The 24,742-nt window shown below is 32.8% G+C and overlaps 3 protein-coding genes across 12 annotated transcripts; all 3 read right to left on the bottom strand.

Annotated features, from left to right (window-relative positions):
* Positions 1-5,777: 5,777 nt before the first annotated feature.
* On the bottom strand, positions 5,778-6,442 carry LOC106616571 (G-protein coupled receptor Mth2). Its single transcript, XM_036361451.2, has 3 exons — positions 6,282-6,442; positions 6,021-6,214; positions 5,778-5,916 (listed from the first exon to the last, which is right to left on the bottom strand). The coding sequence occupies exons 1-3, from the start codon at positions 6,359-6,361 to the stop codon at positions 5,882-5,884; spliced, it is 309 nt and encodes a 102-aa protein (XP_036217344.2). The 5' UTR covers positions 6,362-6,442; the 3' UTR covers positions 5,778-5,881.
* On the bottom strand, positions 6,365-11,167 carry LOC138855661 (G-protein coupled receptor Mth2-like). Its single transcript, XM_036361444.2, has 6 exons — positions 11,074-11,167; positions 8,601-9,138; positions 7,660-7,813; positions 7,353-7,538; positions 6,531-6,782; positions 6,365-6,453 (listed from the first exon to the last, which is right to left on the bottom strand). The coding sequence occupies exons 1-6, from the start codon at positions 11,151-11,153 to the stop codon at positions 6,365-6,367; spliced, it is 1,299 nt and encodes a 432-aa protein (XP_036217337.2). The 5' UTR covers positions 11,154-11,167.
* Positions 11,168-13,763: 2,596 nt separating this feature from the next.
* On the bottom strand, positions 13,764-24,469 carry LOC106616616 (G-protein coupled receptor Mth2). Of its 10 annotated transcripts, none has more exons than XM_070112215.1 (10): positions 24,314-24,469; positions 23,642-23,698; positions 17,092-17,634; positions 16,874-17,027; positions 16,608-16,793; positions 16,219-16,470; positions 15,977-16,148; positions 15,697-15,915; positions 14,900-14,976; positions 13,764-14,110 (listed from the first exon to the last, which is right to left on the bottom strand). In XM_070112215.1, the coding sequence occupies exons 3-10, from the start codon at positions 17,596-17,598 to the stop codon at positions 14,076-14,078; spliced, it is 1,602 nt and encodes a 533-aa protein (XP_069968316.1). In that variant the 5' UTR covers positions 17,599-17,634; positions 23,642-23,698; positions 24,314-24,469; the 3' UTR covers positions 13,764-14,075. The 10 variants fall into 10 exon arrangements, with proteins under 10 accessions (XP_069968316.1, XP_069968317.1, XP_036217284.2 ...); XM_070112216.1 differs by having other exon boundaries at positions 24,299-24,469; XM_036361391.2 differs by having other exon boundaries at positions 15,697-15,891; positions 24,178-24,469.
* Between the last annotated feature and the right edge of the window lie 273 nt (positions 24,470-24,742).

Consider the following 24,742-nt stretch of genomic DNA (forward strand, 5'->3'; position numbering starts at 1 on the left):
CCGGAAGTTCGATAACCTTTATATTGGGTATAAGTAGACTAAGGGCAGAATTGACCCAATTCAACCGATTTTTGACATACAAATATACCATTATCAGGAAAGGACCCTCTTTGAGTTGCAATTATATATCTCATACATTGATCGATATTTTCGGTAAAAAGTCAGCTATAGGCACTGGGGTCCACATATTCTTGAACATTTTTAGTTCGATTTGGACAATTTTTGGTCATAAGGTGGCACACACCAAAGACGCTATTCGTTCAAGGTTTTGTCCCGTTATATTAATTAGTTCTTTGTTTGTACACGTACTAATATGTGAAAGCATCAGATGGAATTTGAAATTGTGTTATATGGGAAGTAGGCGTATTTGTAGTCCGATTTCTACCACTTTTGCATTGTAATATAGAAATTTCAGAAAAATTATATAAAGTGGGCGATGCCACGCCACTTGTCCAATTTTGTATTAGCACCGATAAATTGGATTTCAACTCGTCTCTTCATCCTGATCACTTATATACATATCGATTAGTTTTATTGTAGTTGATACAAACAACCGCTAGGTAAACAAAGCTATTATTCAACTGTGGTAACATGTTGTAAGAATATAATTACGAATATACGAGTATGTGTAAATATTTTTGGAAAGCATTCGTCATCGGACCAAAATTTTTATTTATATACAGTAGTGTGCTGTAAAATTGTTACTAGCTACCTGAGAAATGTGGATATCAGCTCTGAATATGGTGACGACGAGAGCACTTCTCTAAATTCACTATTACATTCTCTGAGAACTCTAAAATAGCATCAGATGTATGAGGATACCATTTTGCTCAGTTGAAAAGGCACGTACCAGAAAAGTAATAAGTTCATCTACTAATATCAAGTTGTTAGCGAAAGAAGAGACGTAGGAAAGCGAGCCTGAGGGTATAATAAGAATAAATTTAATATTACCTGGAATATGTGTTACTCAAAACTTTATAAGTCTTTCAAAATATCGGCCTTAAAAAATGTATTGAGCAACTATTTGATGAGTCAACGTCTTTATAGCTTCGTAACAATACCTATTAATGACTAAGCTCATAAATTTAAAAGTCTTACAGCTGCATGATTATTATACCACACAAGTATTATAATCATAAGTTTTAGTGTATTGGCACATACATAGATACATATATGGAGGGCTAGGGAAACATATAGACAGATTTCGTCAATATTTACCACAACATTATGTCCAAAATATCTATGTAGCTACGTCTCTAACATTATGTCCAAAATAGCTATGTAGCTACGTCTCTTACATATTGATCGTTACATACTTACGGTATAATTATCTTAGATATATTAGGGTAGGGATAGTGGTGAACCGATTTTATCCAATTACAATATAAGATCACATTACCGTCAGGAAAATAGCGCATTTAATTTCCTTAGTTCAATTAATGTAACGCGTCTACCAATGGGGATGACTTGATTTTGACAGCTCATGGCGGACATGTTTGTTTACGGATTTGTGTCAAATTTGTTCAGTGTATTTAGTAAAGTTTGCCATTTCATCATTTCACGTTTCACTTTGGTACAACTTTTGGAAATCACCCAAAATTATTATTATATTACGCACGTTATCCGGTGATAAGCGAAAAATCATAACCTCAGATAAGGCCCATTTCTAGCTTAATAACTTCGTCAACAAATGAATTGTTGCTAGTAGGGTGAGTCAAATCCTCGTGTGATTCAGGAAACATAATTGCATCTACAACAAGTAAGGAAGGGCTAGGTTCGGATGTAACCGAACATTTTAAAATCTCGCAAAGTCAAATACTCGTTTTAGATTTCTTTGTGAATCTTGCCGCCTTGTTCTATGTTGACCGATATTTTCGGTAAAAAGTCAACTATAGGCACTGGGGTCCATATATTCAGTACTTAGGTGCTTGAACAGTTTTGGTTCAATTTAGATAATTTTTGATCACAAGGTGACATACTTTAAACGCATTATTCACGCAAAGTTTTACTCCGATACAATCATTGTTGCTTGATTTTCATACTGGAAAGTGAAAGAATCAGATGGAATTTAAAATGGTGTTATATGGGAAATAGGCGTGATTGTAGTCCGATTTCAGCCATTTTCACACTATAACACAGAAATATGAAAAGAATGAATGGTGTCACCCGATTTCACCTATTTTCACACTGTAGGTAGAGGTGCTAAAACTATTTGCTTCCAGTGAATTTTGTTATTATAGCTTTAGCTTTTAGGATATATGCACATTAAACATATTAGGGGCGGGACTACGCCCACTTTAAAAAGTGTTTACTCCTCCTTAATGTGATCCTGTGTACCAAATAACAGTTTTGTATCTTATTGTTTTTGATTAATGGCGTTTTGTGGGCGTGTCAGTGGTCCAATTACGCCCATCTGCAATACCAACCGTCTTACGGTACCAAAAAATATGTGTACCAAGTTTCATTAAGATATTTCAATTTTTACTCAAGTTACAGCTTTCACGGACGGACGGACGGATAGACAGACAGTCACCCAGATTTCAACTCGTCTCTTCATCCTGATCATTTATATATATATAACTCTATATCTAACTCGATTAGTTTAAGGTGATACAAACAACCGTTAGGTGAACAAAACTATTATACTCTGAAGCAACATGTTGCAAGAATATAAAAACTGACCGTTTGACTCGTTAATTTCGAGAAATGGCCGCCAAGACCATGCGATTTAACGCCTCTAAAATCAAAGGTTTACACAAATCAACCAGCAACGCTCGAGGAACTTGAAAACAACATTCAGCGTACTTTAGCCGAAATGCTGCACTGGATCATCGAAAATTTGCGTAAATGGTGGAGCTATTCAAACCGAGCCGTACTGGCCATTTGGCCGACATTTTTTTCAAATCATAAATGGCATAACCCTATCTATATAACAGCAAAGTTGAGCAAATTTAAATGTTTTATTTGAATTTAAAATCATGTCGTTCTTGTTGGTAAACCTTTTACAATTATACTTTTATAATAAATGTATATAAATTTTTTTTTTAAGTTTTGTTTTCAGTCAGTTTCAGTCAAAAAGTTGTTCTCCAGTCATTTCAACATGACAATTAAGTTTTATTTTTCATTCAGCGCACAGTTTCTTCCACAACTTTTGAGTAATACTTGTAATATGCTAACCACATAAAAACATTTATCAGCAATAATAACTTTTAATCCGCACAAATTTTTAAGAACTCCGATTGAGGCTATTGAATCACATGAGTACTATATTAAACTGAAAATACTCCTTTGTTTACAAGCTCCAAAAATTCGAAAAATTTACATTTATTTATGTACCATATAGGTATTTTCTTGAATAATTTTATATAAAAGTTTTATTGCTTCAATTATACATAATTAATTTCAATTATTAGTTAATTATATAATATAATAAATTTTATGAAATATTATTGAACACATTTCTTAGCTAAGGTAAAGAGTTTCAAATACTTTTTGATTTCAACTCTATAATAAATTTTTATACAAAATTCATAATTTTTTAATGTATTAATTTACTTTATTCAATTTAGTCCGTTAAAATATATGACGAATCCTCAATAAAACGAAAAATTTTGAAAAATTCCAATTTAACGCTTTAAAAATGTTTAATTCTGAAAAATGTGTTTTCTGACGGTCTACAAAGAAGTTTGAACTGCGGCACGGCGAACATATGACCCTAAAATGGTATGAACAGAGTTCATGCTAGAAACCTAAGTCCAAACTTTTAATTATAGTATATATTTAAATATTATTACTTTTAATTATAGTACATATCTAAATATTTAAACTAGTAGAGAGACTAGTAGCTGAGATTATTTAATACATTAAATACTATTATAATCAATCATTCAATACATTATTTACGCATAAAGGCGAAAACGTTATTGTCGGTATAGAATTCAAGGGATTGTATGTACTTGAGTTTTAATTTTGGAAATACTTCATATAAATATTAGTATTAAAATTGATATTTTGGTTTTGAGACCTATTTATTGACATGGTAAAAGTTAAACCAATGGGAAAATGTAGCCTTCTGAAAACTGGTCTGCTGCAACAGGATCAGTTCTCCATTAAACTTCCCAGCCGAAAAGAGTGTTTTAAGAATATTTACGGTGATCTTGTAGATGAAGCAGTCAATGCCGTCAAAATGTCTGAAGAAGTGTCCAGTACATCCGGACTGAACAGTAAGTAGTGCCAGCACGATCAGACGAGAATTGCATGCTAAACGTCTTTACGGCGTGATACCGAGGAAACAACCACACATTTCCGAACCAAAAGGGCTTAGATCAAACTTTGATCTTCCAACAGGATAACAATTCTAAGCATACGGCAAGAGTAGTAAATGAATGTTTGCTTTATCGTACACCTAAATAACTGCACCTGTGAAAGCATTTGGACCGGCAAATAAAGAAAAGGAGTATAAGCAATAAGAATTCTCTGAAGGACATTTTACAATAGGAGTGGTTCAAAATTTCCCCGGAAGTAGTGTCCAACTTAGTGAAATTAATGCAAAGGAGGATGGAAGCAGTTATCCGTGCAAATGGAAGACAAACAAAATAATAGCTTTGGAATTTTTAAATTTTTCCTTAACTGTACACTTTGTTTTGAAGCTTGGAATACTGAGTATATTTGGTTTTGTTGTTGTAGAAGTTTTTTGGATAGCTGTTATTGTTTTTAAGATCAATATTTAATCATTTGTAAACGATAATTGATTTGAAAAAATTTTAAATGTTTATACTAAAAAAAGAGTGAATTAAATAAGAAAAAGGTGTATACTTTCTTTTGACGTTGACAATAGCTATTGTTAATAGAGTTATCTTGGTAGTAATTTAAGACATCTGTGCCTACAAAAGAGATGCATTTTAAAGGAGTTGACGCTGACACATCTCATGACACGCTGCCATGACTCATCAAGCTTCAGTTGTATGTTGTACTAGGGAATTCGATAAATTAGACGCTGTGAGTTCTTATGAATTTCGAAGTAGAAATATTTTGCGCTAATATGCAGTCCATTTGTTCATATTATATATACTTATAAAAGCAGTTTGAAAATTTCGATCAGTTCCTTAATTATAGTCAATGGTCTCAGATATCAGTATATTTCACTTTAAATCACTGTCTAAAACTTTACTACAATAATGACAATACACATATACATGTATACATGAGCTTTCTTTTTTTGATTAATACAATTATAATCGTATGATTAATGAGCTTTCTCACAAATAAAAGGCACTTGATATTGATCGATCAGTTTGTATGATAGATATAAGCTATAGTGGTCCGATCTGAAAAATTTGTTCGGAGTTTGTACAGATGCCTAGAAAAAGAATCCGAGATAAACTTCTTGATGATATCTTATCAAATAAAAAAGTTAGCCACACAACAAGTTATAATCTATAGTAGTCCGATATCAGCGTTTGCGACAAATGAGCAGATTCTTGTGAAGGAAAGGACGTTTGCAAAATTTCAAAACGATATCTCAAAAATCGTCTTCAGTTCGCGTATGTACAGACATACGTAAATGGCTAAATCGACTCAGCTCGTCACGCTGTTCACTTATATACATACATACATATATATTTATAGGGTCTCTGACGTCTCCTTCTGGATGTTGCGAACTTCGTGGCAAACTTAATATACCCTAATCATGGTACAAAGATTATGCAAAGGAAAGCATCACCGTGACGTGAATGCCTCAAGCTACTTTGACGATTGGGTTCAATTGAAAACAAAACTTTTATAAAAAAATATTCTTTTAGAATTAATCTATGTGTATATACATATGTACATAAGTATTAAATGAGTATTGTATTATTGGACCCGTATCCTCAATCATTTCTTAGTTCCGCGCTTTCCAAGCGATTTCCATAACAACTGCAAAATTTAAACAAATAAAGATTAAGTAAATTTTCTACGTGCAAAGCAACCCTCTCATAGTATATGACAAAATTCAAAAGGTAATTTAGTAATTGAATTACCATTCTTTATGAGCAGCAGCACTTTCTTCTTCATAACCAATAACACAAATATGATTACTCCTTGAAAACTATTATAGATATTCGTTACTTTGAATATAATGGCATAATTACTCTTGTTATCACTCATATAAGCGATTATCTCCAACAGCCAACTAATACCCATTATAATGAACATGCGAAAGAATAGCCAAACACTAAAAGTGATGAAATATGAGAAAATTTGAAGTAAATATTGATAACAATAAACCGTAAAAGACGAACTTATTTTGTTGTAAACGCAAGCGACTCATTCCATCCTCGAGCTGAGTTAACACGTCTAATTCCTTGCGAATAGAATACATCTTCTATACAGTGACATAGAAGATAACAATATTGATGGCGATAAGTAGGAGACAAGGTCCATGGAAATACATCATTGCCGACCAATCGTTACCTGCAGAATATTAGAACTTGATTACCCATAAGGGATCGTAGCTATACTCGTATCTATAGATTATGGCTTCAACTTACTTTTCAACCAGCAATGTGTAACGCCAATGCCCGACTTCAAGACGTCTGATAAATCGGAATACTGTAAAGTAACCGTTATAGCGGTCATCATAGCCGGCATACCCCAAGCGTAGATTGAGTAATAGATAATCTGTTTTCGTTGAGTCAGGTGCTGAATGTTCCCTTTGGTGCCGTGAAAATTTTGATACATATCGAAACAGATTACATTAAGCCAGAAAAAGACAGCCGAGAGGAAGTAGTAAGTGATGAATCCTGGTAATATGAAAAGAATAATCAATCTAAGATCATTGGTGGGGCAATGCAAGCATGTAGTTAAGCCTGAACCGAGAGCGGCAAGGAGATTTGAACATTATTTTTGTATTCCCTTGAGTTCATTTCACTACATATTTTTAGTTATCCTGCTCTTTTTTCACTTTTAGACGCAACTGCTTTAGCGGAATTCTTCTGGATTATGTCAAATAGATCTCAGATTTGCTCGGTAACTAGCTATAAAAGATTTGCGGATCGGTTAATCAAGATATAGAGAGTTTCTTCATGGTTCCCTAACATAATGTAAATAATTTTGCTGTTCACACTTTTTAAAGGTTTATCCGAGTGAAGAGTATCATAATGTGGAAAACAATTGGAAGAATTTCTCATCTCCAAATAGCTGCGGAAGATTCTAAAGCTCAACATTGTATCGAGGTGTAAACTATTTTACTTGACAATAATTTATGCCTACGGTTCAAGAACCTGAAACAACCATTAACCCGAGTTCACCAAAAACTGCAACGATCGGGATACCATTCTAAAAATCGTCGAATAAAAAAGAAACAGACTCACCCATGGCAGCACAGACGGCCTTATCGTAATCTGATTTTCTTAAATTAATGGCTATAATCATGGTGTTGCCAATAGCTAACGAAAATAGATAAGAAAGTAGGCATTTCGTATGTAAGTTTCGCAATCCGGGAATCAGCCAAAAAATTAAAATGGTAGCATAAAGAAAAGGCAGGGAAATCAACATTACTGAAAAAAAAAAAAAGTCATTAAGCAGCGTTGACAAGTAGGCAGTATTAAGAAAATTATTTAAAGTCATATTTCTCCTTGGAACTATCACTCTTTTCCTTCCCCTTGTCTTTTCTCTTACTTATTGTATTGAGCATTATGTTTGCGGAACTTTTCTGTCCGGCATCACAGTTCATTGGATTAATTACAAATCGATTGCCCACAGGATATGCAGTCAGGCAATAATCTCGTCTCGAAATGAGCAACCGGTCCCCAACACGTAGGAGTGAGCCATTCTGTAAGCAAAATGTAACTTTTAATGGAAAAATAATATAATAAGATATTATAAAGGAGTTTTCAATTGGCAAGCATCGATTTTTAATGTATAAAATATTCATAACAAAGGAGCTCTAGATGAGCTGAGAGCTCGCTACTATGTATGCAAGTGGCTAAAATTCCAGAGATAGTCTATGCTTTTTCCCGAAGCATAGCTTATACGCTTACAACATCTATGTAAAACATCGAGACAAAGATTGTTATTTTTTCATTAATTTTATGCTAACAGGGTCAACAACAATTTAGAAACAATAACAACCAACAGGAGGCGCACGAGGTTTCAAAGTTTCTAAAAAGAGTTCTTATTGGATATTTCTAGTGAGAATGTTCTGCAATTTGCTGAAAATGTAGAAATTATAACTATATTCTTTTAGTCACCATACTATAGTTTTAGAAATTATAATTCTAAACTTTGATATTATGGCATGAAAATCTTTCAGGGTCACGAAGACACTAGTTCTTACAGTTTCAGGTAATTCTACTCCACTTTTTGTTAGGCGATGAATGGAGCGCTCGAACTATACTTTTACTTCACGAATCCACTTTTTCGGGTGATTTGATCTAGGTTGACAAAAGATTAGTAAAGAAGTGTTTTTAACTCGAATTCTCGACTCACTTGGAGCTCCTTAAGTCCAAATACACACAACCTTCTTTATGCTAATTTAAAATCGACTGCTTCTTCTTGAAAATATCCCTTTACATAATTACGTCCAAGCATTTCTTCACAAATAGAGTTCTACTTCTTACCTCAAATAATTCCCATTGATGTTCTTCGCGCAAATGCGGCATTAACATATATCCCAGGTCACACGGTAGCCCCTGTTGTACCACAAACTCATTGACGACATGCATTGGAATCCGATTACCGTTATTCAATGTTATATTCAAATATGGTGAATATGTAAGCTCTTCATTCAATTGATCATCACATTCTACCCGCAAGTTTTCCGTTGAACGATAAATATCGGCTCTGGGATGACAGCAGAATTTGACACATCGCTTGAGTTGACACACGCAACCGCGTAAGTGCTTCGCCACGACATCGCGCTTACCTCCGAAGAGCTCTATGTACTCGTAATACCCAGTTAAATGTGGCGGCACCGCTAAACCTTCATTGTTGTAAGAACCGTTTGGTAAAATCTGACTACCCGTTATGTTAACAGTATCCTCGAAAGGGCAGTGCGGTATTTCGGCGATAGTAAAGTGTATATGTACAATTGAGAGCAAAATATAAAACACATTGCTTGAAGTCAATGGAGAGGTGGTCATTGTGCTCAAATAAAACCTAAGAAAATTTTATATTAAATTTAATAAATTTCATTAGCCACATAAAATCATATTATTTCTTTTTTTTTTTTTAATTTATGCGATGGACAAACGTATACTCATATTTAGTACTCAACAGGGAGCAGCTGATTAACGCAATTTTTTATCAGTTAATTATGGCGAACTACCTACTCAGCTGCCAGTAGATATTTTTGAGGGACTCTTTGTTGCAGAAGGTTTCAGCAGCCGCAAAAAGTATATTGTATATCTTATGGTTGTGTGTGGTTTTCATTTAACTTAACTCAATATTATAAATGTATGTTTTTTACATATGTAAATATACATGTATTAAAAGAGTTAAAACTAACTTAAATTAAATTTTTTAAATAAATGAACTATTAAATAATTCATGTTATGGCTGACTTATCAGTTCTACAAATCATCTGTTTTTTGTAACCAATACAAGCCCTGGCTAGGAAGGCCTTCAGTACCGTCAACAAAAAAAAAAAAAAATAAGTAAGGAAGGGCTAAGTTCGGATGTAACCGAACATTTAATACTCTCGCAAAGTCAAATGGTATACTCATTTGAGATTTCTTTGTGAATTGACTGATATTTTCGGTAGAAGGTCAACTATAGGCACTGGGGTCCACATATTTAGTACTTAGGGGTTTGAACAGTTTTGGTTCGATTTAGATAATTTTTGGCCGCAAGGTGGCATACTTTAATTGCATTATTCACGCAAAGTTTTACCCCAATATAATCATTGTTACCTGATTTGCATAGTGGAAAGTGAAAGAATCAGATGGAATTGAAAATGGTGTTACATGGGAAGTAAGCGTGGTTGTGGTCCGATTTCGCCCATTTTCGCACTATGACATAGAAACATGAAAAGAACGTTACGCACCGAATTTGGTTGAAATCGGTTAAGCAGATCTCAAGATATGGGTTTTCACCTAAAAGTGGGCTGTGCCACGCCCACTGTCTAATTTTGAACGCGGTTCCTATAAAGTCATCTTATACCATCTCAGAGATAAAATTTAATGTCTCTGGCGTGTTTAGTGCTTGATTTATCGCGCTTTTAGTAGTTTTTAACAGTACCGTTATATGGGGAGTGGGCGGAGTTGCCACCCGATTTCAACTATTTTCACACCGTCAATAGAAGTGCTAAAAAATTTGCTTCCAGTGAATTTTGTTATTATAGCATTAGCGGTTTAGGAGATATGCACATTAAACCTATTAGAGGCGACCACGCCCACTTTTTAAAAAAAAGTTTTAACTGCAGATGCCCCTCCCTAATGTGATCCTGTGTACCAAATAACAGTCTTGTATCTTATTGCGGAGCTTAGTTATGGCAAGTTATTTGTTTTTGATTAATGGCGTTTTGTGGGCGTGGCAGTGGTCCGATTACGCCCATCTGCAATACCAACCGTCTCACGGTACCATGAAACATGTCTACCAAGTTTCATAAAGATATCTCAATTTTTACTCAAGTTAGAGCTTGCACGGACGGACGGACAGACGGACGGACGGACAAACAGTCACCCGGATTTCAACTCGTCTCTTCATCCTGATCATTTATATATATATAACCCTATATCTAACTCGATTAATTTTAGGTGATACAAACAACCGTTAGGTGAACAAAACTATTATACTCTGTAGCAACAGGTTGCGAGAGTATAAAAACACAGCGGCCAAACACACACTAATTGACATATAGAGATCGGTCTTCTCAAGAACATAAAAAAAAGTTCGTCCAAAGAAACAAAAAACACCAGCCCGAGTCAAATTTGATAAAATGGTATAATTATAAAAAAATAAATCAAAATAAATGTCGATTTAAGTTAATATGGCGAAAACTTTTCTATTAATATAAAATAATCTTTAAAGACACTTTTCAAAAATCCACAACAAATATGCATTCAACTCAGTCTAAGGCGGATTAAAACTTACTCAAATATTTTTAAAAATCTTCCGTAAAATACAGACAAATTTTTGCAATGAAACCTAATCACTTCACAACGGATCCGCATTGGACACTAACCGATCGCGAGTTCCCTTCAGAACTGACAAAATATTTCCCTTATGTTATTAAATCAGCTTGAAGAAACACATCTAACCACAAATTTGTGTGGAGAGATGGATGTGGTAGAGAGATGAATGTAGTGAAGAGATGCGTATTTACAAATATATGTATGTACATATATATACTTATATTTATACAATACATAAATATGTAAGAAAAAGCGCCATTTTAATCTTCATACACTAAAATCCTTTACATATATTTTTCGAAGATAGGTTTTGCTGTACATAAATCGCTGGCAGTGGTTCTTGATAACAAAGTTTCTGAATAACTGGCCGTTGTAATCACACTTATGAGTGTGTCGTTAAATTTCTTTTAACCCGTTGAGCCATATAAATGTCATAAATGTATTTTCTCTAAATAGTCTCAATAACTTCCGGTGTAACGGTATAGTTTAAAACTATTAAAGAATGTTAGGAATGTATGTTCATATCTCACATACTTCTGAAACAATTTTAATCAAATTTCACATCATATTTTTTTTTATTGTAAATACTGTCACTCTCTATTAATTCTATTGCTCACATTATTCCTTACAACTTCACTTTCAACCTCTTAAAGACTTTTTTAACCGATTTTAGTCTGAATGCATCGAAAAAGCGTTGACTTCAGCTACACCGAAGCTCTAATATCCTTCACAATGGTATTTCTTATATAACAGCATAAAACTATCTTGATTGATTTAGCAAAGCCAACAACCTTTGTTTACGCTTAAGGTCAATAACCCTTACTAAATTGTTCAGTTCGAACTACTTGGCATATACATACATAGTTGCCATACAATCTGACAGATCAAAAATGATGAAAATGTATACGAAGTTTTACGAGATATTTTAAGTTTTACTTAAGTTACAGCTTGCAAAGATAGACTGTCCGTATGTCCGTAGTGTAGACCGTAAGCCGGTATTCAACTCGTCTCGTCAACCTTTTCATTTAATGTATATATGTATATAACCCTATGTATATCTCTTTTCGTTGTAAGTGATACAAACAATCGTTAGGAACAAAACCATTATACTCTTTAGAAACATGTTGCAAGAGTCTAAAAACAAGTAAGGAAGGTCTAAGTTCGGGTGTAATCGAACATTTCATACTCTTGCAACTTGCAAGGATCAAAGGCGGAGAAGCACCTTAAGGTTTTGGCAAAACTTTATATCAAACTAAGGAAAGTATCGCCGTGATTTCATTCATGTAAGGAAAGAGGATACACTGTTATTAGAAAAATATTCTTTCTAAAATTCATTGGGATTTCTTACATTTTGACCCATAGATGCAGTATAAAATTAGCTGTTGGTTCGAAAATATATAGGTATGATAGGCATATGGGCGCTTAAGAAAGTGTTGACCTGATTTTACCCATATCTGGCACAAATTATAGTGCGTTTTCGAGTTATAGGACAATTTGGAAGATATTAACATTAAACCATTTAGGGGCGGAGCCACGCCTACTTTAAACAAAATTTTAACCCACAGGTGTCCGATTCCGCTCATTTGCAATACCAACCACCCTTGGGTGGCAAGGAATGTCTGTACTAAGTTTTATCAAGATATCTTAAATATTACTCAAGTCGTCTCAGCATCCTGATCATTTCTACTATATATGTATACATAGCCCTATATCTAATTCGATTAGTTGTAGGTGATATATACAACTGTTAGGTTAACAAAACTATTATACTCTGTAGCAAAATGTTGCAAGTGTATAAAAATGGATGAATTGGGAACTGGAAATAATAGTCCAAGTGTACTTTATATAATATTCTCATGAGGAGATACCCCTTCCAAATTAGAAAAAAAATTTAAAATTTTCGAACATCTCAGATTTATTGGGGGAGATTATTATACTGATTGCAAGTAAATTATATCTGAGACAGACAGAAAAATAGCGATTATTTATTAATCCGATAGCAAATATTTATTTATGCAGTCTAAAAACATAACTAAATAAAACAACGTTTGATTAGTTTTCGTTTTGGAGGCGGAAATCTGATAGGGAAGAAGAATCATTGTCAGCTGCCACACATATTGGAGAGGGTTGTACCAGAGGTGAATAAATGCGCTTAAGTAAAATTAAATATTTTTAAATAACATTTTTTTTTAATATTTTTAATTTTATTTCATTTTTTATATTAATAATAATATTTTTAGATTGAAAAGATACAGTTTTGTATAAAATGTATTAATAATACCTAATATCTATTAATAATTATTTGAGGTATATTTTATAAAAAAAAAACTTAAATGTTTTAGTATATACTGAAATAAAAATATATATACCCATATTTAAATGGTGAAAACCGTGTTTTTTTCGCGACGTCTATACTCTCTATATTTGAACTAGGTATTCCCGCTCAAAAATTTACATTTGAAAGCAACAACAAAGATATCCTTATATATAGAAATGTATGAGGACACCTAATTAGAGTGATATCTTTGTTCATGCCGTATATGATTAGATATTTCTTCGATTCGTTACTTTCCAAGATTTGGCGAATCGAAGACAACTATTGTGTATGAGTGTATTTTGTACTTTTAAATAAAATTATAAAAAAATGTATAAACTGTTGAACCGATATTAATATTTTATCAGTTTTTTTGAATATAATAAAAATTGTATAATTGTGTTATAGTGGCAACACCATTTAATCACTTCTTGTCATATATACTGGCTTTTGGTAAAAAATACTTAAAAATATTAACTGTTCTTTGGTAAGTTGTTTTGGTGAACACACGATTGCTGGGGTGCTCTTGGGCTTCGACAAACCTGTGTCTCATCTTTACTATAAAATATCAATACCCACGGTAACCGTTATTTTTATTCGAATGGTTTTGCAAGTACGCTGTCGATTCTTAATGATTGGTTTGGTTTTCAGGTTCGAAGTTTCCATCGACTTTCAGCATTGGCTATAAGAAAACAAATAAAACGTGATTTTAAAATAAATAGAGATATATGCCTCATTTTGGGGTTAGAAAAACAAAAGTCAAAAAATATATTATGTGGTTCTGATTTAATCTCTATATTTAAAATTAACATTGTAATACCTAATGCTTCCTAAAACATGAAAAAGAAAAACCATTAGGAAACTGTTTTAGAAATTTAAATTTGAACCACTACCTTGTTCACAGGAAACCATGCTAAATTTGTCAAAAAATATTTGTACGGAACATGTTAACCCTGCAACTCGCACTAAAATGGACAATTTATACCGCTTTTTTAAAAACCGTTTCAAAAATCATCTAGTAGAAGATTTAAGGTTAGAAATCATTCACACATTCTACAAAAACTCAATTCAACTTTTTTTTTTGAAAAATACAGTACACCTAGTTCTGTTTTTACACGGTAGATTGGTTTCAGAAAAACCCGTTTAATAATTGTAAAAAAAGACATTCATATTTCCACTAAACTTGTGCTTTTTACTATTGCTCTGACCAGTAAACTTGCTTGTATCTACAAAAAGGGTATTCCTCTAAATTTGCGATATGAACATATTTCGCAAAAATTAAATCTGACATAAAATTCAAGTCCAAAAAATCGTTGTAAAATCGTGTAAAAAGCTAAAGTTATTTTCAAACCGTATTAAATCAAAACCGTCTTAAAAGAGACCGAATTAGGTCAAACATAGTTATTATATAATATATAAAAATGTTAAATATTTGTGAATGTTATTTATTTCAGGTCTTCACTCTACTTACATAACTCCATGCCCGACGTGCTGGACTTCGTAAATCTTTGAGTTGAAAGCTGCGAAGTGTTATCCGATTTAATAAATCTAAAAAGATGAGTAGTTAATAGTACTTATTTATAGCTTAGGTAATTAAAATGTACAAAATTGTTATTCCCATAAACTACATATGTATGTGATATATGAGCACGTAAAGTATAAGAATTTCGAAATAAATATATAGAGATAGTAATGCCAGCTAATAGATGAAGCATATTTGTATTTCAAAATTATATTTAATTCGCCAAATAGTTGCGTGTAGCGCATCGAACAAACCACCGATTTAAAGCTGATAGACTAGCACAATAAAATAAGGATAGAATAGAAGCGGTTGAACTCAACTATATAATTTGGCCTTGCTTTCACATGATATTTTTTTTTCAATAACCAGCGAATAGTGTCGGATATTTATCCATATGCTTTTGAATTAAGAATCATATCTTTTAAATATTTTTCAAATTAAATGTTTTATGAGAGATCTTCAATATTAGCATTCGTCTTTTTTTGTTTTCGAAAACCTGTATTTCCATCGAATCACTCCTCCTATTTTATAAAAAAAATTATGGAAAGCTAAAACTGGTGTATACACCAATAAAGTAAGGATTGCCAATCAGTGCAGCATTCACCATTTTATTACTTTGATTTCGGTACTTTGTACTATTTCTGTTGTAACGGCATAAAAACAAGAAACTTTGATTGATCTTCTTTGTGGACTGAGCCGTTATCATTAAACATAATACAAATTTAATAAAAAAGAAAAACCATCACCTTTTCTTTATCAGCATTAGCACCTTTTTCTTCACAACCAGCAATACGAATATGATCAAACCCTGTGAGGCATTGTAGACATCTGTGGCAGCAAAGAGCAGAGCATATTTACTATTATTGCCAACCATATAACTGATTATCTCCAAAAGCCAGCCAATACCCATTACAATGAACATGCGAAAGAAGAGCCATACACTGAAATATTTCAGTTCATTTTTACTTTTAATTGATAAAGATGCATTAATTATGAATGTGGTCATATGCTAAATATACTACTCACTTATTTTGCTGCGAACGCAAATGTCTTTGGCTGCTGTCGCCGCGTGAAAAATGCCGTAGCTCCTTACGTACTTCATAGATTTTATTGGCCGTTAGGAAAAATATACCGATATTGAAGACAATCAGCAGTAAGCAGGGTCCATGGAAATAGATCATCGCTGACCAGTCGTCAACTGGAAATTTGTATAACATTTAAATAAAGTTATATTATATCACTTTTAGGTCTAAATATCAACCACTTACTTTTCAACCAACAATGTGTATCGCCAATGCCCGACTTGAGTCCATGTGGTAATTTTGAGTTTTGTAAACTGGCTGTTATTATTGTCATCAGCGCCGGCATGCCCCAAGCATAGAGTGAGTAGTAAAGAAATCGTTTACGCTGTGTTAAGTTTCGAACTGCGCCTTGGGTGATACGAAAATTTTGCCATAGATCGAAGCAGATCACATTTAGCCAGAAGAAAACGGCAGTAAGGAAGAAGTATGCCACGAAACCTGTGATGTACAGAGATTATTGGGAAAGCGAGTTAATATCTTAAAAGACCGTCCGGAATATGGTCAAACTTAATATGATCGTAAAAAATATGTACATGTATAGTTCAAGACCATCTCAGTTGTATTGGAAAACTTACCAATTATAGCGCAAGCAAAAGTTTCGTAAATTGAGTTCTGCATATTGACCACAACAATTAGCGTCGTGCCAATAGCTAACGAATGTAAATAAGATATCAGACATTTCGTATGTAAGTTCCACAATTCTGGTACAAGCCAATAGATCAGGATGGTAATATAAAGAAACGGTGCTGAAATCAGCATGACTAAAAAGTAAAAATATTATATTTTTGCACTTTCGTTCTAACTCTCTCGCTCTCAGCGAGCGTATATCTCTTTCACTTACTTATCGTATTGAGCATCAGCGTAGGTGGCTCTTCATAAACGGTTGGACAATTCATTGGATTCAATACAAACTCTTCACTTGTATTATAGGCCTGCAAGCAATAATCTCGCCTCGAAAAATATTGCGCATCACTAATGCGCAACAACGTACCATTCTGTAAGAAAAAACGAGAAATTCTTCATTGGAAGTTCTCGCAGTCGCAACTTATTTTTACATACTTCAAATAACTCCCACTGATCATCTTCGTATATATGTGGCATTAGCATATAGCCGCCTTCGCACGGTATCCCCTGCTGCACCACAAATTCATCCAGCAGATGCATCACGACCCTACTGCTGTTTCGCAGCGTTATATTAAGAAGTGGTGAATATTTGAGTTCCTTATTAAGTACTTCTTCACATTGAGGCGTGGCATCCGTGCTTGTCTGATACATATCCGCTCTTGGGTGACAGCAGAACTTCACACATTGCTTGATCTTGCACACACAACCGCGTATATGTCTCTCTACGGGTTTACGCGCACCTTCGAAGAGCTCAATATAGTCATATTCGGCTGTCAGATGTGGCGGCACCAACAGACCTTCATAAAAGTATGAGCCATTGGCAAATTTTGTACTATCAGTTAAAGCGACAGTGTCTTCGAAGACACAATTAGGTATGTCAGCTAGAGAGCTTTGATAAAGTATACCGGCTACAATGAGCAGTTGGCAAATACGCGTCGACATTTCATCGATTTGAGGAATTCAAATTGGTGAGGAACACTGGAAGATATGAAAAAACGTTTAGTGCAAATTGTTATATTGGAAAGCCGAAAGTTTTTATTGACTCAGAATTTAAATGAAAGAACGCTCATATCATCAATGGAAATTGGGTTTTTATCCATATCCTTAGTATTGAGGTCGCTCAAAACTGCTGATTGAAGTTTGGGAAGGAGTTTTCATGTCAGAAGTTATGGATTACTTACACTATTCTTGGATAACATTTGAAATATTTGAAAGCTACATTCAGTTTTTAACCATCCATTCGTTTCATATGTGAATTCCTTACACCTAACTCCTTGTAACCTATAGCCTATCCACCGCATGTTAAAGCCCCAAGAGAACCCAAATATCATCCAGATGATCCTTAGATGTTCGAAAGCTCCTGAGCTTTTATTCTTGTATAACTATTGTATCTTTTTATATAATATCAAAATTCAGTACTTGCAGAGCCCAAAAATAATTCCCCATCGATTTCGGGGTAATATTGTAAGATTATTCAAAACCTTTTGAAGAAGTATTTTTGTGTCGTTCGGCAACAAATTCCTTTACCATTTCATAAATAATATTATTTTACACGCCGTATATATTTATATATGTAAATCTTCGTGAAATATGCTAAGTCGTGAGACCGAGTAGATATTGCTCGTAAAAAGACGCTGTAAGTTTCGAGATCTCCAGGATTGGAGGGAGGTTAATAAACTTTTGGTCAGAAAGCAATTTAGATAATTTCTGATATTACGGATACAATTCATTGATCAAACAAATCATTGTCTAGATGAACAAGAAAATACGCTAACTTCGGTTTCACCGAAGCTGTAATACCCTTCACAAATAGAAAAGCTTCTTTACAAAAACTTTATTTTGATCGTTCAGTTTGTATGGCAGTTATACGCTATAGTGATCCGATCGGAATAATTTCTTTGGAGATTGCATTATTGTCTTAGACAATCGCTCGTGCCAAATTTTGTAAAGATATCTCGTCAAATGAAAAAGTTTTCCATGCAAGCATTTTACTCTGATCGTTCAGTTAATATGGCAGCTATATGCTATAGTGGTCCGATATCGGCTGTTCCGACAAGTGAGCAGTTTCTTAAAGAGAAAATGACGTATGCAAAATTTCAGATCGACATCTTGAAAACTGAGGGACTAGTTTGTATATATACAGACAGACAGACGGACATAACTAAATTAACTCAGCTCATCATGGCATGATCATTTATACACACATATGTATGTATGTATATATATATAATTTACGAACTCCGTGGGAAACTTAATATACCCTGTTTACGGTATAAAAACAGACGAATAGCTTTCGACAGTAGCCCTATTCAATTGTGGTGAGTTGGACCTTTAACTCGAAGTTGAAAAAAAAATTCGCATCGTCTACGTACTTATGTAAGTAGATCTCAAGAACTTTTTATTAAATTATTAAAATGCACCGCTATACCTATATTGAGCTGCGGTTAGGTCGGAAATAGTCTGACCTGTAAAATATAAACTTCATTATTAATATTATTTTTGCTTAAAAAAACTTTTTGGTAAATTTTTATCTGAATATTATTTCTCATTGTAGGGGTTGAACTCGTGTAATTATATTAGTCAGCCCACAAACGAATCCACCCACACACATATACCGTTATACTATATACCGGTAAACTTTGACTGATAACAGTACTAAGTACGAAGCGCAGAAATGTTTTTAAATGAGTAATTACGCGATAATGATGCATAAACAAATTAAAATGCGAGTGATAAGCGTGGCAACAGTTAATGAAAAAAGTATAACACAAAAAAAGCAAAAATTATTAAAATCGGTATAAGAATAAAAAATCGCTTTTTTCCAAGTTCAGAAGTGAGTCAACGCTGTTTGATTATATTGTAAATTATATATATTTTTATATGTATGTATGTATGTATGTATTGTATATCTGCATATTGTAAGTGGGCGCTATCTAAATTTGCAACTTTCAGATGGTTTTGTAAGAAATCACTAATCAGGAGTTTATTCAAAGAATATGAATGAATGAATCTATGAATAGCTTTCAGACTATTTTTGTTACATACAAGTACAATTAATGTATTGAGAACTTCTTGAATAATTGCTTAGAAAAACCCAAACATTACTGATACGAGTGGAATTACCATGAAACAAATATGTTATATTAGAAACTTATCAAAGTTTGAGTGAAAAAGATTAGGTTTACTCAACGATAAATTTTTTCTTTGCCTTGAACTTCACCCCACTAAGTATGAGCTAAGCTTTACATTTTAGTGGAGTTCTCAAGCGCTTATTTTAAGCGATTATCGATAATATTTTTTAGTGGGAAGACATAATGGAACTTGAATACTACATTGTATATAGATATCCTACAAAAATTCGGAGAATATGATGCAATCCAAGAGTTGCTTAAAAATATATACATTTTCTCATATACATATGTGGTCTCTATCTTTTTAAAAGACATTTAGTGAAGAGTCTTACAAGCCTTAAACCAAGTTTTTATGAAGCGAAGTTACTTGCATCAACTCGGAAATATACTTTCAACTTCTATATTCACTGCCAAGTGTTTTCCCTCAGCAAAAACCTCAAATTTACAAATATCAAAGCTCTGAACTCAAGTCCTTCGGTCACGACGATCGCCTTTGTTGCCTGATACACACTGTTGAATATTTATATATACTCATACTAATATACTTTAAAAAGTCATTCCGGTTCAAAATACTTCATAAACTTTAGCGCAACAATGCTAAGGCGTAAATCCCGCTTTATTTTCTTTCATACACTTTTCCTTATAAAGTTGCTTATTTTTTCATTTTTTCCATTGCTTACAAATTATGTTATTATCAGTAAGTTAAGTTAAGTTACTGTACATTTTTGCAAAGTTTTTTTATAATACATTTGGGTTTTTAATTTATTTTATCTTGGTTGAAGTATTTTATATCGCTTAGCGATTTTTATACTCTGGCAACATGTTGTGCAATCGCAGTACGGAGGGCATCTGTGTTGAATAAGTATTTTTTAAAAAAATATAGCCCGCCCGTATGTATGTACATATCTCACAAACCACTGAAGCTCTATTAACCAAACTTGCACTGAACAAATCTTTTCGGTATCTCCTTCGACAGTGAAGGAATGGGGGAAATCGGGTGATAGCCCACCCTCCATCTAAGGTCAGTATGTGAGTTCTTTTTACAGAATTGCATGGCAAATGAAAATAGTTTTGTGAGCGTATTTTTCAAATAAAATTAAATTTTTCAAAAAATAATTATTTAAATAAAATAATAGAAGCACTAGAAGTAATAAACTGAAAGAAATCACGGGCGGTTACAATTGTATAACTTTTTGAGGATTGAGGTTGCCACCTGTTCGAATTTTTTATATACATAAATAGATACTATCTCGGTCGATATCCTGCTATCGAAACATACGAAGGCTTACAGTTTCGACTGTTTTGTAAGGGATTTTTTTTTTTGGGAATGCCGAATGAACATACAATTCAATTGTTATTGTCGTAGAAAACTGGACTACAAGAGAGTCCAACCAAGTTTTGTCTGTTCGTAGAACTACTTCTAAAATAGACGTAGAAACTGGTTGCAATAATTTGCTAGTGTCTGCCTAATGTTGTTGTAGTTACAAGTAGTATCGTTGAAAATTTATCTGAATGTTTTACTACTGGGGGAAATACATATACAAACATGTATGTATCTTATCAAAGCTAAATATTTCTGCTGTAAATTCTAAATAATTATTCTTATTGTATATTCTTTAGCCGACATATAACCACACTCACCGGCTCATAACCACTCATTTATTCAATACATTAGAAAATATTTGAAACAAAAAATTAATTTTGGGATTTAAATTTAGGTAAAAATACCACGCTATAAAAGGTCAGGTTAAAATACAATAACGGTATATATGTATTTATAAGCTAGCTAATTTAATTTAAAAGTGGCTTAGTTATACGAATAGCAAGGCGGAAAAACGCGCCTTTTCAATTTTTTTAAAGGCATTATTTTTTAATAAATAAGTAACAAAGTGTACATTTATAAAATTTAATGTACTTCAATAATCAACGACTAATTTTTAAAATTTTTGGATCCTTTAGATCCCATAGCCGATTTCTACGAAAACCTAAGAAAAAGGTGCCTGAAGGTAAGGAAGATTTTCCTCATCGACTCTGAAAACAGCGTTTCGAGAAAAGTGCGTTAAGAGTTTTGAGATAACACTAAGTTAAAAAATTCTTACAAATACGCTCATATCTCCGAAGCTTATTGCCAGATCAACTTCAAATTTTCGTAGAATATTCTCAAATATATGTATTGTACATTCGATGTTCATACTATATATGTAGGTATATGCGAAACAAAATCGATTTTTTTAAATGATGTAAGTAGTTGAGTGTTTTTCAAAATTTTTTAGTTCTAATATCAACACTTCCATGCTTTAATTGAAGGAATGAAATATTGTTTTGAAAAAATTTGCTAGTTAATAATATTAATATTATTTCACTTTCATAACAAGCACTCTAATGTACACTCAACATATGCGTGTGCTTACTGTTTGGCAGGGCGGGGGATTTGTACGCTTGTATATGTGTGCTTCTTCTGCAAAAGACACGGATTTCTTTCAGCAACAAGTTTATTGCAGGAAATTTTATCACACTAATGTGTCTTGCTGAAAACTTTAGTAGAGAACACGTGTTAGTAGCTAAATACAGTGCCTACTGTTTGTAAGCTGTGTGTGCGAATAATATAAAGAAAAAATTGCAAGCGGGAAATTGCTTTGGGCGGTTTTACCAACAATATTTATTTATAATATATATAAGACGCATAAAAAACAATAATTAATAAGCAATACTTTCGCGTCACAGTTACTCTTGAGTATTCGAAACATTATTCATTTAAATAAACTTCGCTGATGAGACGAAGGGCACAACGACAGTGACTCAAATTTTGCTATAAACAAATGATAAGCATAATTTTGTTGTGAACGCTGAATTATGAGTAATAAAATGCTGTAAAGACCCGTGACACTTCAGCGTTTTGGTTTTTAACCGGCTGAATTCTTTGACTCGTTCATACTTTCCACGGTATTGGTTTAGGAAATTTGAAATGGCAATAAATTAGTTTCAGTAAAATGTCATTCCATGGCACAGTGTTGTATTTTTGACACAGAACGCGTATTCAAAAGCTCGTCAGCTATTAGAAGTGCCCTAAATTTACCACTACTTCCAGACGATGTTGTTATTGTTAGGAACGGAATTGTACATATAAAATGATAAAGAAGAAATAAAAACGGTCTGACATATACATATAATTTTAAAAATTACCAAAAAAGTACTGTATTAATTGTTTAGAAATTTGAAGAATATGTTTTTAAGAATACACAGTAATATTTTTGAAGAGAAAACTAAAATAATTTTCGAATTACATGCGATCTGGAAATCAAAAAAGGCATTTTAAAAAAGTTAATTTTACCCAAAAATTTTGAATCGAATCATTTGTCTACGCACTCAAGGAAATTCAAAAAAATGTAGTTTTGAGAAAAAACGCGTTTTAAAGATAAACTACTGAATCTGATTGAACTAATCGGTTGTACTTTAGATGGCTGTTACTCAAAACTATTTGATATATCGATTTAAAATTTTAGTATGATATTTTCAATTTATAACCTATCAAAGTAGGAATGAAAAAGCATTTTTTGCTTTTAATTTCAGAACAGATGTATCCCTTAAACCAGACAGTTAAATCTGAAAGGCTGAACCGCTTAAATTTTTTTTTTTTGTTTTTCTTCGGTTAAAATTCTGCCACCTGTTTGAATATTTTTAAGTAAAATAGATAAGATAAAGAAATGCTACTAAGTAAAAACACTGTACTGTATTTTTTCCAATGCTCGGTGTAATACTCGGACACTTAAAAAATTGGAAACTTAAATATTTGAAAATGTTTAGTAAAAAATCAATGCATAAAGGAACATTACAGGAAGTTTTAGTATACTTACAGTTAAATTTTTATTTGAGAGTTAGAGGGTTGCCACCCGTTTAAAAATTATAATTCACTGAAATTGATGAAAACAAATCAGTGGTTATAATATGAGTATCAAGCTAAAGAAGCTTTAAAAGTTTTATTGTCGAAAACAATTTTGTAAAAGGTTGCCAGTTTTTTAATAAAACTATATTCAATTAAATTTAACTTTTGTTATGTTTATTAAATACCAGCTGCAGATTAACCATTTTTTAAAGTAATTTATTTTGAAAACAATTTTTTACCGAGGCTGCCAGCAATTAATAAAATGAAATAAATATTACGATATTGATATCAACTGAAGTATTTTAGTCGGCAGTTTAATTATCATACTTCAGCTATCACAAATTATTATATCATTAGTAGAATATGATAATCGAAATAATGACTAACAAAATCAAAAGAAAATAAACTTTTAATTTGTTTGAATTTCTCAATATTTTTTTCTAATAATTTTCAGATTTAATAATTCAAATTTTCATATATAAAATTTCTCACTTTTCAAGCACTCACATCCAAACTAAATTTTTGGTATACACGTTCTATTTGCAAGAGTCTGGATATTTGTCCGCGCCGCCGGAATTTTAGTAGCACTCACACTCGCATACATAAATATTGGCCACCAATTTCATACCATACAAATAATGACCTTCACAAGTATTTGAGTATTTTCACCGCACGTATAATTTCTGTTCTACCGATGTACATAAGTATGTGTGGGTATGCCTTATTAGTTCCATAAAACACTTAATTTATTCCCATTATTTACGTTATGAACTACACCGTCTGTTCAATGAATCGTAACTGTTCGAATATTTCTTTGAAATGGAGCACTCAGTCCCTATCAAAAATCGCACAAACATGCAGACACAAATATATAATAAAATATGTACATATGTATATAACATATTATGCAGAGATTAATACAATCATTGTGTATGTATGTAAATATGTGCAACGGTATATACATATGTATGTAGCTATTTTGCGACAATTTATCTAACTGGCAGGCGCTCACATACATATTTATACTATACATACAAGTGTATGAGTATATGTACTTATATGTGTGTATATT

The sequence above is a fragment of the Bactrocera oleae genome, chromosome 6 (genome assembly GCF_042242935.1).
Source record: "Bactrocera oleae isolate idBacOlea1 chromosome 6, idBacOlea1, whole genome shotgun sequence".
Taxonomy (NCBI): Eukaryota; Metazoa; Arthropoda; class Insecta; order Diptera; family Tephritidae; genus Bactrocera; species Bactrocera oleae.